Below are 14408 nucleotides of genomic sequence, written 5' to 3' on the forward strand. Positions count from 1 at the left end.
TAGGAATTATAAAATATTAATAAATATATATATAATATAATATACCCTATACCCTCCACTTTTTCAGTGCTTTGGTTATTTGCAAAAGCTCTGATCAAACATTAAATTATTATAAATTAATTTTTATTTATTGTTAAATAAATGTTTAATGTTAATTTTTATTTTTTGACACAAAATGAGATGGAAAAATGAATAAGCAAATCAAAAAACAAATGAAACAAATGAACGAATTAGTTTTTATTTATTATTAAATTATTAAATACATGTTTAAGGTTAATTTTTATTTTTCGACACAAAATAAGATGGAAAAATAAATAAGCAAATCAAAAAACAAATGAACAAATTATTTTTTATTTATTATTAAATTATTAAATAAATGTTTTATGTTAATTTTTATTTTTCAACACAAAATAAGATGGAAAAATAAATAAGCAAATCAAAAAACAAATTAACCAAATTAACCAAATTAACCAAATTAACCAAATTAACCGAATTAACCAAATTAACCAAATTAAACTCACTTCATATCAAGGCAGGGGCCTCAAACTAGCATCCCGTGGGCTGCATTTGGCCCGCGCGCCGTGAGTTTGAGACCCCTGTTCTAAGTATAAGTCAACACACAGCCAGGATTGTCTTAATAGCTGGCAACACAAGTGTCCAAGTTGTTACCGGCATCCTGTTTTACTCCTCCATGATGACCTTCCACTTGAGGATGCCCCCCCGAGGTGCTAAATTAGGTTCAAGCCTGGAGATATAGAGATATACATGACCACTCCATCATCTTCACCTTCTTCAGCAGGGCACATCTTGGAGGTGTGTTTGGGCTCCTTATCATGTTTGGTTTAGCCCCCCATGGTGGGCGTCATGCTGTGTTTTAGAATGTCAACGCATTTCCGTCACGGACTGCAGCTAAGCATTGTGGGTGGCACCTATCCCAGCTGTCTTCGGGCGAGAGGCGGGGTACACCCTGGACTGGTGGCCAGCCAATCACAGGGCACATATAGACAAACAACCATTCACACTCACATTCATACCTATGGACAATTTGGAGTCGCTAATTAACCTAGCATGTTTTTTGGAATGTGGGAGGAAACCGGAGTATCTGGAGAAAACCCACGCATGCACGGGGAGAACATGCAAACTCCACACAGAGATGGCCGAGGGTGGGGAAAGACAAAATAAGAAGCCACAAAGTTACCACTTCCACACAAAACAGGAGGAGAACTCCTTCATTCATTCATTTTTTACTGCTTATCCTCACAAGGGTCACAGGGGGGTGCTGGAGCCTATCCCAGCTGTCTTCAGGCGAGAGGCGGGGTACACCCTGGACTGGTGGCGAGCCAATCACAGGACACATATAGACAAACAACCATTCACACTCACATTCATACCTATGGACAATTTGGAGTCGCTAATTAACCTAGCATGTTTTTGGAATGTGGGAGGAAAACGGAGTACCCGGAGAAAACCCACGCATGCACGGGGAGAACATGCAAACTCCACACAGAGATGGCCGAGGGTGGGGAAAGACAAAATAAGAAGCCAAAAAGTTACCACTTCCACACAAAATAGGAGGAGAACTCATTCATTCATTCATTCATTTTCTACCATTTATCCTCATGAGGGTTGCTGGAGCCTACCCCAGCTGTCTTTGGGCGACAGGCGGGGTACACTCTGGACTGGTGACCAGCCAATCACAGGGCACATATAGACAAACAACCATTCACACTCACATTCATACCTATGGACAATTTGGAGTCGCTAATTAACCTAGCATGTTTTTGGAATGTGGGAGGAAACCGGAAAAAAACCCACACATATACGAGGAGAACATGCAAACTCCACAAAGAGAATTGAACCCTGGTCTCCTAGCTGTGAGGTCTGCACGCTAACCACTCGACCACCGTGCAGCAAAATAATGTTATTTTTCCTCATGACACTAAACACATTCTTGGAAATTCTCAATTTTTCTTTGGTAAATCATATTGTTAGAATGTACCGCGGGCCGCACTTTGGACACCCTTGCTGTAATGAATATGTGTACTCACTTTTACTGAATGTTTTTACAGTGTAGTGATCCTTGCCAGTTGTCACCTCTTGCTTTGTCTTCAAGGATCAACTTCCAAACGGGACTTCTTTCCGGTTTTATGTCCCTCTTTTTGTTCTCCCGTGTTCTCTCATCTCACTTTTCTATCATCCATTTTGCTTCCCCTCTTTTTCCCCTCCCTCAGGGTAAATATTGTACTGGATAACAACCACATGTTTCTGTTTGCGAGCTTCACTTCAAGACCCACACCCTTTAAAACAACCAGCCGGCTTACGTCAGTGGATCCGAGACCCGGAATCTTAACTAGAGAAGGAGAAAAGCGGATCCAGTCGTACAAATACTACAAGTAGGGGGGGGGGCGACGTCTTAAGGAGAGGCCTTAAGAATTTCTGTCTTCATAAGCAACTTGACATGAAGAGGTTTTTAGTTAGGAACTTGTGTTTGCTCTGTGGTCAGTCACGCTAATGAATGCACGGTTGATGATAAGACGCCGCGCTGATAAACCAAGGACCAAGTGACCTTCTTGTAACGCCTCGAAACTTCTCCTATCTGCCAACAGGAGAGGAAGTCCGTTGCTCATTGGAGTACGCAGCGAACATGAGCTGTCAACGGAACACATCCCGGTTCAGTATAAAGGTGGTGAGTACCATTCCTTGCTTTGTTTGTCTGCCACCGTCGTTATCGGTACCGATAATTATCAGACATCTCAAGTTTTAACGTTATTACAGATTTATAGACATGAAATAACAAGCCAAGATTATTATACATTTATCGGAATACATTTTATTGTCAGTATCAGAGAACATGCTAACTCCTTATTTCTAAAATCACAAATACTTGTGTTAGAATCCATTTCTGGGGATCACAATAGATGAAAATATGATCTGGAAACCTCATATTACAAATATACAACATAAGGTGGACAGAAATATTTCAATATTGAACAAAGCAAAATTTGTTCTCAAACAGAAATCACTAAATTATAACTATAAAAAAAATTCAACTATATTAGGAAAGCAGGAAGTGAACAAAATAAAATTAAAATTAAAATTAAAATTAAAATTAAAATTAAAATTAAAATTAAAATTAAAATTAAAATTAAAATTAAAATTAAAATTAAAATTAAAATTAAAATTAAAATTAAAATTAAAATTAAAATTAAAATTAACAGCACAAATCCGAGGCAATAAAGCTGGAATAGGTGCAGATTCTGGAAGATCTATTTTTATTTTATAATTATATTATATAATTATATTTTATATTATCATTATAATTATATTATTATAATAATTATATTATTAAAATTAAAATATATTAGGAAAGCAGGAAGTGAACAAAATTAAAATTAAAATTAAAATTAAAATTAAAATTAAAATTAAAATTAAAATTAAAATTAAAATTAAAATTAAAATTAAAATTAAAATTAAAATTAAAATTAAAATTAAAATTAAAATTAAAATATATTAGGAAAGCAGGAAGAGAACAAATGTAACAGTTACTGATTGTAAACGTACCAGATGGAGGGGTAGGATTTAATAAGCTTTGCTTCTTCCTACTCCTTTTGGACATGTGGAACTGTGAACTGATTATGTGATGCATTCAATTGTAATCTGATGCATGTTCAAATGAAATTAAACCATTACCATTGTCACACTTAAACACTCATTGATAATAATAATCTCCATAATCATAACAATGCATTCGATTTACGTTCATACAATAGCACCACTGGAGGCAAGGTGCATGAGGTGTCTTGCCCAAGGACACAACAACAGTGACTGGGATGGAGGGAGGGCGACTTTATTTCAATATTATGCATCAATGTTTCCAGAATACAATAAAAACTACCCGAATGCAACAAAAATGCAAACAGAGGTTGGATTCTTTGCTTTCAGGGGTTGTGATAATACATTTCCTGCTCTGCAAGCCATTTAAATAAACTTGAGGCAGAAATCCCAAAAGTAACATCTAGTATTTGTAGGAGACAATCACATGTGCTTGGTATTAACTAAGATGTATCAAATGTGTATTGACTGATTATAAATGAGTGCATTTGGGGGGTGCTATTGTGTAATAATTCCTTGTGAAACCATCTTTTCTGAGAAAAGATGGCTGCCAGATATTTCATGGAAACGTTTCTGGAAAAAGCATTGTGACGCGCTCTTCTCAGTCCCGGTCTATCAAGCAAAACCAGAGTAGAGAAAACTCCAGCTGGACTGGACTGCGCATAGATAAAATATCTATATTCATTATTTTATATTTAAAATTTGCCATTGCGTTTTTATATTATATCAGTTCAGACTTTTCACGTCAGGTTTCTGAAGGGAACAAGTGACACCCGTTCAAAGTGCAAGATAGAGTTACTATACTTGCTGTGGGGTGTGGACGCAGCCACTCTGGGTGTGTCCATTTAATGGCTGGGAAAAACCTTTTAGCGCCTCTTGTCGTCTGTTTGACCTGTATAGAGGACAAACTGTACACAGACTACTCACACAACAACGTAAATCTGCGTCAATAATATAGAAGATGATTGGAATCGTTCGTATATGTTATGAATAACTTTCACAAAGCAAAAAGGTTTGATTACTTTTACATTAAAGGGTTTCTAGTATGCTTTTTGTACTTTTCTGACCTATAAATGTAGTTAGAATAGGGGTCTCAAACACGCGGCCCGCGGGCCAAATGTGGCACGCAGGACACTACTTTGAGGCCCCCGCCTTGATATGAAAGTTTAATGTTAGTGCGGCCCCGCGCAAGTTTGATATGATTGCTGTATGGTATCATGTACCCAGAAAAAATTATTACGTTTGATTAATGTTCATGTTAAAGGTGAAATAACTGTTAATAGTTATCCTCCCTATCCGTGTGGAAGTGGTAAGTTTTTGGCTTTTTTAAGTTTAAAGGAAATAACTTGGAGGCTACCGTTTAGGTCGCTAGATCTCGAGTTTGCGAGTTAGCATGTGTCTCAAGATATGAAAAGTGCTCTACAAATAAAGTTTGATTGATTGATCGATTCAGTGGTGATTGTTTTAGTGACCTTTGACCTTTTTTAACCCCACAGCTCTCCTAAAGGAGGACATCAAGGAAAAAAACAACCATAACCGCCAGGACAGCACTATTAACTCCGTCGGCGATGGCAGGGCGGTGGAGTATTACTTTGCCTCTGATGCCAGGTCAGAAACCCGACTCTCATTTTACCGTTTAGCAAAATATACATGGAAACCAGTCGCTTAATTTCGAGCATATTTGATTGACAGCGCCATTATTGAGCACACCAACAAGGTGTTGTACCTGGAGGACGATGACATCGCAGTGGTCAGAGGAGGGAAACTGTCCATCCACAGGATGAACCGGCAGGCCGGTGAAGACCCCGTGCGGGCCATCCAAACTCTAAAAATGGAGCTGCAGCAGATAATGAAAGGTCAGATACCGCTTTGAGAAAATACTTTTGAAAGCAAACAGTATAAAGATCAAAACAAACCCTTTATGGAATGCCTTTAATGACAGAAGATATTTTTTTTCTTATACTTTTACGCCCTCTGTTGGCTGATTCGAGTCAATACAGCATTGTTTTCCAAAGCACACTAGTAGAAGGGTGGTCATGAAAATATACATACACTGTTTAATGCAGGGGTCTCAAACTCAATTTACTTGGGGGCCACTGGAGCTAGGGTCTGCGTGAGACTGGGCCGCATCAGGTTTTCCCAAAAAAAAACAAAAAACGCATTTATTAAAAACAGAAAAATTAATAAACTTTGCTTTGGTTCTGATTTTCTACAATAAAAGTTCTGATAAAACATTCCACTGTTCTTAAATATCTTATTTTTTATTTTTCTGCACAAAATAAGATGAAAAATAAATAAACAAATCAAGAACAAAGAAAATCAATCAGTAATAAATAAATAAATATAATAATAATAAAAACCCAAGAAACCACATATAGTTGGTGGGTAGACTTAAAATGAATAAAGCATTATTAGAGCCCTGTAGACATGACAAAACACGACTATAGTCACATTTATACTCTTTTTATTTACAACATATTGCGCAACTGCAGGGTCTTGAGACACATGCTAACTCGCAACCAAGAGAGCTAGCGACCTAAACAGTAGCCTCCAAGTTATTTCCTTTAAACTTAAATAGCCAAAAACTTACCACTTCCACACGGATAGGGAGGATAACTATTAACAGTTATTTAACCTTTAACATGAACATTAATCAAATGTAATAATTTTTTCTGGGTACATGATACCATACAGCATCCATATCAAACTTGCGCGGGGCCGCGCTAACATTAAGCTTTCATATCAAGGCGGGGGCCTCAAACTAGTGTCCTGCGGGCCACGTGTTTGAGACCCCTGATTTACAACATATTGCGCAACTGCAGGGTCTTGAGACACATGCTAACTCGCAAACTAGAGAGCTAGCGACCTAAACGGTAGCCTTCAAGTTATTTCCTTTAAACTTAAATAGCTAAAAACTTACCACTTCCACACGGATAGGGAGGATAACTATTAACAGTTATTTAACCTTTAACATGAACATGAATCAAACGTAATAATTTGCGCGGGCCGCACTAACATTAAACTTTCATATCAAGGCGGGGCCCTCAAAGTAGTGTCCTGCGGGCCACATTTGGCCCGCGGGCCACGTGTTTGAGACCCCTGGTTTAATGCATTGAACGAAAAAAAAAACAAAAAAAAAACTTAAAGTGTATTATGGAAAGCAGGAAGTGAACAAATGTAACAGTTACTGATTGTAAAAGTACCAGATGGAGGGGTAGGATTTAATAAGCTTTGCTTCTTCCTACTCCTTTTGGACATGTGGAACTGTGAACTGATTATGTGATGCATTCAATTGTAATCTGATGCATGTTCAAATGAAATAAAACCATTACCATTACCATATGTTTGACTGTGCAGATTACCCAATGTTATAAAAGGTGTTAATCCAGTATGCATTTTAATGTATTTCCACCCCTCTTTGCAGGAAACTTTCATTCCTTCATGCAGAAAGAGATCTTTGAGCAGCCGGAGTCGGTGGTGAACACAATGAGAGGTCGGATTTGTTTTGACACCAACACCGGTAAGCATAAAATATTATGTCTCACACACATTATATGCAAGATGCATACGTATATATAACGCAACTGCCTGCTTTACTGCACCTTCTTAGTGGTTCTCGGAGGACTGAAGGACCACCTGAAGGAAATCAAACGCTGCAGACGACTTATCATGATTGGCTGCGGCACGAGTTTCCATGCAGCAGTCGCTGTGAGTAGAGTGTGGTCGTCAAAATTTGTGAGAATAATAAAGTTTATGGGCGGCACGGCGGTCTAGTGGTTAGCGCACAGACCTCACAGCTAGGAGACCAGGGTTCAATTCCACCCTCGGCCATCTCTGTGTGGAGTTTGCATGTTCTCCTCGTGCATGCGTGGGTTTTTTTCTGGGTACTCCGGTTTCCTCCCACATTCCAAAAACATGCTAGGTTAATTAGCGACTCCAAATTGTCCATAGGTATGAATGTGAGTGTGAATGGTTGTTTGTCTATATGTGCCCTGTGATTGGCTGATTGGCCACCAGTCCAGGGTGTACCCCGCCTCTTGCCCCAAGACAGCTGGGATAGGCTCCAGCACCCCCTGTGAGGATAAGTGGTAGAAAATGAATGAATGAGTTCTCCTCCTATTTTGTGTGGAAGTGGTAACTTTTTGGCTTCTTATTTTGTCTTTCCCCACCCTCGGCCATCTTTGTGTGGAGTTTGCATGTTCCCCGTGCATGTGTGGGTTTTCTCCGGGTACTCCGGTTTCCTCCCACATTCCAAAAACATGCTAGGTTAATTAGCGACTCCAAATTGTCCATAGGTATGAATGTGAGTGTGAATGGTTGTTTGGATTGGCTGGCCACCAGTCCAGGGTGTACCGCGCCTCTTGCCCCAAGACAGCTGGGATAGGCTCCAGCACCCCCTGTGAGGATAAGCGGTAGAAAATGAATGAATTAATGAATTCTCCTCCTATTTTGTGTGGAAGTGGTAACTTTTTGGCTTCTTATTTTGTCTTTCCCCACCCTCGGCCATCTCTGTGTGGAGTTTGCATGTTCTCCCCGTGCATGCGTGGGTTTTCTACGGGTACTCCGACATTCCACATTCCCACATTCCAAAAACATGCTAGGTTAATTAGCGACTCCAAATTGTCCATAGGTATGAATGTTAGTGTGAATGGTTGTTTGTCTATATGTGCCCTGTGATTGGCTGGCCACCAGTCCAGGGTGTACCCCGTCTCTCGCCCGATGACAGCTGGGATAGGCTCCAGCACCCCCGCGACCCTCGTGAGGAAAAAGCGTTATAAAATGAATGAATGAACGAATAAAGTTTATGTTTGAAGCGATGCTGATCTTGCTCTCCTCTCAAACATTTTCAGACCAGACAGATTCTGGAGGAGCTCACAGAACTGCCCGTCATGGTGGAGCTGGCGAGCGACTTCCTGGACCGCAATACGCCCGTTTTTCGAGACGACGTCAGCTTCTTCATCAGCCAATCAGGTGACAGCAACACCAGCCTTCCTGCACTCGATGCCAAGATGCATTTTTAACCCTTGACCTCTGCGCACCGTCAGGAGAAACAGCGGACACTTTGATGGCTTTGCGATACTGTAAAGACAGAGGCGCTCTCACAGTGGGTGTAACCAACACTGTGGGAAGCTCCATTTGCAGGGAAACAGACTGTGGAGTCCACATCAATGCTGGGCCTGAGATTGGAGTAGCTAGTACCAAGGTATTGACACAGAGACCCATCTTTGTGGGGTTATATATATATATATATAAAAACATATGTCCTCCATGTTTGTGATGCAGGCATACACCAGTCAGTTTGTGGCGCTCATCATGTTTGGCCTGATGGTGAGTGAGGACAGGCTCTCGCTGCAAAAGAGAAGACAGGACATCATTGACAGCCTCAAGGAACTACCTGGTAACTAAACAACACCATGGCCGAGGGTGGGGAAAGACAAAATAAGAAACCAAAAAGTTACCACTTCCACACAAAATAGGAGGAGAACTCATTTATTCATTCATTTTCTATTGCTTATCCTCACGAGGGTTGCAGGGGGGTGCTGGAGCCTATCCCAGCTGTCTTCCGGCGAGAGGCGGGGTACACCCTGGACTGGTGGCCAGCCAATCACAGGGCACATATAGACAAACCATTCACACTCACATTCGTACCTATGGACAATTTGGAGTCGCTAATTAACCTAGCATGTTTTTGGAATGTGGGAGGAAACCGGAGTACCCGGAGAAAACCCACACATGCACGGGGAGAACATGCAAACTCCACACAGAGATGGCCGAGGGTGGGGAAAGACAAAATAAGAAGCCAAAAAGTTACCACTTCCACACAAAATAGGAGGAGAACCCATTCATTTATTCATTCATTTTCTACCGCTTATCCTCACGAGGGTCGTGGGGGGTGCTGGAGCCTATCCCAGCTGTCTTTGGGCAAGAGGCGGGGTACACATTCATACCTATGGACAATTTGGAGTCGCTAATTAACCTAGCATGTTTTTGGAATGTGGGAGGAAACCGGAGTACCCGGAGAAAACCCACGCATGCACGGGGAGAACATGCAAACTCCACACAGAGATGGTCGAAGGTGGGGAAAGACAAAATAAGAAGCCAAAAAGTTACCACTTCCACACAAAATGGGAGGAGAAGTCATTCATTTTCTATTGCTTATCCTCACGAGGGTTGCGGGGGATGCTGGAGCCTATCCCAGCTGTCTTCCCGCGAGAGGCAGGGTACACCCTGGACTGGTGGCCAGCCAATCACAGGGCACATATAGACAAACAACCATTCACACTCACATTCATACCTATGGACAATTTGGAGTCGCTAATTAACATAAGAGTCACATGATCACATGCACTTCCATACCACGTTGTACACAATCATAGAAATTCCTGAATGTTAACATTAAAAAAGGGAGGTAGCTTGTAAAGTACATTTTTAATATTTCAATATATTTTTAAAGACAGACAAACAACATGACATAAGTCATCATAAGATCTTTTGTTTGTGTCCCAGAGCTGATAAAAAAGGTTTTATCTCTGGATGAGAAGATCAAGACCATCGCAGATGAGCTGTACCAACAAAGATCCCTTCTGGTTATGGGCCGTGGTTTCAATTATGCCACTTGCCTTGAGGGGGCGCTGGTGAGTTGTTTAGCGTCCTTGTAGCCTCGTTTAAAAAGGTCCAGTCATCATTCTGCAAGGAGTATAGATTCAGTTTTATTGTGATCTTTTTCAAATTCCAGAAAATCAAGGAGATCACCTACATGCACTCGGAGGGGATCCTGGCCGGGGAGCTGAAGCACGGACCTTTGGCCCTGATTGACAAACACATGCCCGTCATCATGATCATCATGAAGGACGCCTGCTACACCAAGTGTCACAACGCCCTGCAACAGGTCACCGCAAGATCGGTATGTCATGGAATCAACCATATTTTTCTCATATATACATCTGTGTGATGTCGCTTACAGTTTTTTTTGTACATATTTTTCATGAAAATGTTGTTTATAATCGTCTGTAGGCCATTTGACACTGTCTTATTTGTCCTTGGGAGTGACAAGTACACAGTTTTACACAAGTATAATATTAATAATATTAATTATTGTAATATAATATAATATAATATAATTATAATATTATAATTATAATATATAATTATATTATATTATTCATTCATTCATTTTCTACCGTTTTTTCCTCACAAGGGTTATATTATATTATATTATATTATATTATATTATATTATATTATATTATATTATATTATATTATATTATATTATATTATATTATATTATATTATATTATATTATATTATATTATATTATATTATATTATATTATATTATATTATATTATATTATAAATATATAAAATATATATAGAGAAATATATATACGTATATATAAAAAATCTGTATTATATTATATTATATTATATATATAAAATATACAGAGAAATATATATATATATATATATAAATATAAACATATAATATACTATAATTATATTATAATATATTATAATATAATATAATGTAATATAATTATATATAATATAATTATATTATAATATAATGTAATATAATTATATTATATATATTACATATTTTATATATTTATATTATATTATATTATATTATATTATATTATATTATATTATATTATATTATATTATATTATATTATATTATATTATATTATATTATATTATATTATATTATATTATATTATATTATATTATATTATATTATATTATATTATATTATATTATATTATATTATATTATATTATATTATTAATAAAGTATTAATAATTACCCCGCCTCTCGCCCAAAGACAGCTGGGATAGGCTCCAGCACCCCCTGCGACCCTCGTGAGGAAAAGCGGTAGAACATGAATGAATGAATGAATATTAATATTAGAGTGTTATGACTTGGAATAAAATCGGCTTTAAGATTTAAGTACATCCGATTATAGTAATCCAATCTGACTCATGTGAAAGTTGAGTTAATTTTAGGATATTATAGGGACTAAGTCATGTCTACACACACCCCCGTACTCTCATTATTGATGTCTGCCTATCCCCCCCCCAACCCCACCAGGGCAGGCCCATCATCTTGTGTTGCCAGGACGATACTGAGGTAACCAGGAACGCCTATCAGACCATCGAGCTGCCGCGTACTGTGGACTGTCTGCAGGGCATCCTGAGTGTCATCCCACTGCAGCTGATGTCATTCCACTTGGCTGTTCTGCGAGGATATGATGTAAGTACTCTGGACGATGTTTGATATATATATATATATAAATAAATTGATCGCTTATTTTCCTATTGGATACTTAAGAACGTAAGACTTGGCTCTTTATTGCTCTCTGGTTCTACTATATCTTACTTATTGTGTGGAAATATGGGCTAATAATAACTATAAAAGCAATCTTCACTTGCTAAATGTACTGCAAAAAAGGCCAGTAAGGATAATTCAGAGAACATGCTAACTCCTTATTTCTAAAATGACAAATACTTCAACTTGCTGATATAGTTAATTTTCAAATTGCTAAAATAATGCATAAGGCTAAAAATAACCAATTAGCTAAAAATGTCATCCAATACTTCTCTACAAGAGAGGAGAAATATAAGCACATTTGAAACACTAGCCATAGAATTTTAGTATGTGGAACAAAATTAAAATAAAATAAAAAAATTAAGATTTTGTTAAAATTTTAAAAATTTGTTAAAATTTTAAATTTTAAAAAAAAAAATTAAATTGTAAAAATTGTTAAAAAATGTTTAACTTGTAAAAATTGTAAAAAATGTAAAAATTGTAAAAATTTAAGATTTTAAAAACATTTTAAATGTTAACATTTAAAAATATATATATATTAAAAAAAATTAAATTAAACTATATTAGGAAAGCAGGAAGTGAACAAATTATGTGACGTAAAAATACAAAATAAATAAATAATATATATTTTTTTTATTTAAATTAAACTATATTGGGAAAGCAGGAAGTGAACAAATGTAACAGTTACTGATTGTAAAAGTACCAGATGGAGGGGTAGGATTTAATAATAAGCTTTGCTTCTTCCTACTCCTTTTGGACATGTGGAACTGTGAACTGATTATGTGATGCATTCAATTGTAATCTGATGCATGTTCAAATGAAATCAAACCATTACCATTACCATTACAAACTAGCCGACTGTGAAATCTCAACTGACATAGCTAATGATGATAAATTATTTGGCTTCCCTGCAGGTTGACTGTCCCAGAAACCTCGCCAAGTCCGTCACGGTGGAATGAAAACATCGAGAGAGGCCAAAGGAGACGTTATAGCTTTGCAGTGCAATTCTCAATTCTCGGAATGTTTGCGCGGCCGTGCACGGCTGCATTTATGTTAGTATGTCCGCATGTAAGACTTGTGTGTGTGTGTACAGTGTGTATGTGAGTGAAAGAGGTACGTTTTATTTTTGTTTTTATGAAAACAAATGTGAAGTTTGACCGATACACTGACGAGGGAACACCGGTGCCGTTGAGGCCTTGCATGAATCACATTGCACAAACATACTGTGCCTTTTCTAATCTCTAGAAAAGCCAAAATATTTTTAACTAGCTTCATAATAAGCAATAAATGCCAAATGGAAGAAATTACAGCAGTGCAATATGGGGACCAAATGTGCATTATGAAAGTACACAATCGTGACTGAACTGTACAATTTCATTTTATATTTACAGAACATAATTCCGTGTAAGACGTGTTTTATCCGTGTTGTACATGAATGCAGCGATTGTAACTTACGTGCTTCAACTTAAATATAATAACAGCATCTGCCAGTAGGAAATTCAATACATTCATTGCTTTTTCACTTTTTTTTTTTTTACGCTTGTGTTATGTTTATTTTTATTTCCTACATTCAACACAACAGGATCGTAAAATACATACTGTAATCATAGCACGCAAGAGCTCTCTATTAGCATCTAGCTTCATTTTCATAAAGTACGCAAGGAGTCATCATCCAGGGGGGGAAAAAAAAACTGAAATACCGTTTATTCTTATCAGCGTTTGTATGGGTTCATAACAATTAAAATGTTGTATTTATCTGATTTGTATTTTATAAATGTCAAAGAAGAGGTGTTGATTTATATGTATGATTTTTGTTTCATACTGTGTGTTTTTTTTTATATAGACATAATGCTCTATCAATCAGTAACTCGATAAAGCGTTGCACCCAAATGTGTTGCTGATTGGCTTATTTCGGGAAGTTTATTTATTTATTTTTCTATTATGATTTTTTTATTTTATTTTTGTCACATAATCAGTTCACAGTTCCACATGTCCAAAAGGAGTAGGAAGAAGCAACGCTTATTAAATCCTACCCCTCCATCTGGTACTTTTACAATCAGTAACTGTTACATTTGTTCACTTCCTGCTTTCCTAATATAGTTTAATTTAAAATTTTATTTTTTTTTATGTTTTTAATTTTTTTTAATTTTTTAAATTGTTTTAATTGTTTTTAATTATTTATTTTTTAATTATTTTTATTTTATTTTTGTCACATAATCAGTTCACAGTTCCACATGTCCAAAAGGAGTAGGAAGAAGCAAAGCTTATTAAATCCTACCCCTCCATCTGGTACTTTTACAATCAGTAACTGTTACATTTGTTCACTTCCTGCTTTCCTAATGTAGTTTAATTTAAATTTGTATTTTTTTTATTTTTTAAATTTTTAATTTTTGTTGAATTTTTTTCATTTTTTATTATTATTTATTTATTTTTGTCACATAATCAGTTCACAGTTCCACATGTCCAA

At 37.0% G+C, this 14408-nt stretch overlaps 1 protein-coding gene across 5 annotated transcripts in view; it reads left to right on the forward strand.

Moving 5' to 3' along the window:
- The window catches only part of gfpt2 (glutamine-fructose-6-phosphate transaminase 2), a 45591-nt gene extending 31760 nt beyond the window's left edge, over window positions 1–13831 (forward strand). For all 5 annotated transcript variants that reach the window (XM_058063237.1, XM_058063238.1, XM_058063239.1 and 2 more), the window contains 12 exons: window positions 2607–2686; window positions 5109–5220; window positions 5305–5468; window positions 7037–7132; window positions 7223–7320; window positions 8463–8583; window positions 8658–8815; window positions 8896–9010; window positions 10120–10247; window positions 10349–10516; window positions 11705–11866; window positions 12856–13831. In XM_058063237.1, the coding sequence (XP_057919220.1) occupies window positions 2607–2686; window positions 5109–5220; window positions 5305–5468; window positions 7037–7132; window positions 7223–7320; window positions 8463–8583; window positions 8658–8815; window positions 8896–9010; window positions 10120–10247; window positions 10349–10516; window positions 11705–11866; window positions 12856–12900 (1447 nt within the window). In that variant the 3' untranslated portion in view covers window positions 12901–13831. The remainder of the gene's footprint in view (window positions 1–2606; window positions 2687–5108; window positions 5221–5304; window positions 5469–7036; window positions 7133–7222; window positions 7321–8462; window positions 8584–8657; window positions 8816–8895; window positions 9011–10119; window positions 10248–10348; window positions 10517–11704; window positions 11867–12855) is intronic.
- Window positions 13832–14408: the final 577 nt, after the last annotated feature.

Source organism: Doryrhamphus excisus, chromosome 23, assembly GCF_030265055.1.
Source record: "Doryrhamphus excisus isolate RoL2022-K1 chromosome 23, RoL_Dexc_1.0, whole genome shotgun sequence".
Taxonomy (NCBI): domain Eukaryota; kingdom Metazoa; phylum Chordata; class Actinopteri; order Syngnathiformes; family Syngnathidae; genus Doryrhamphus; species Doryrhamphus excisus.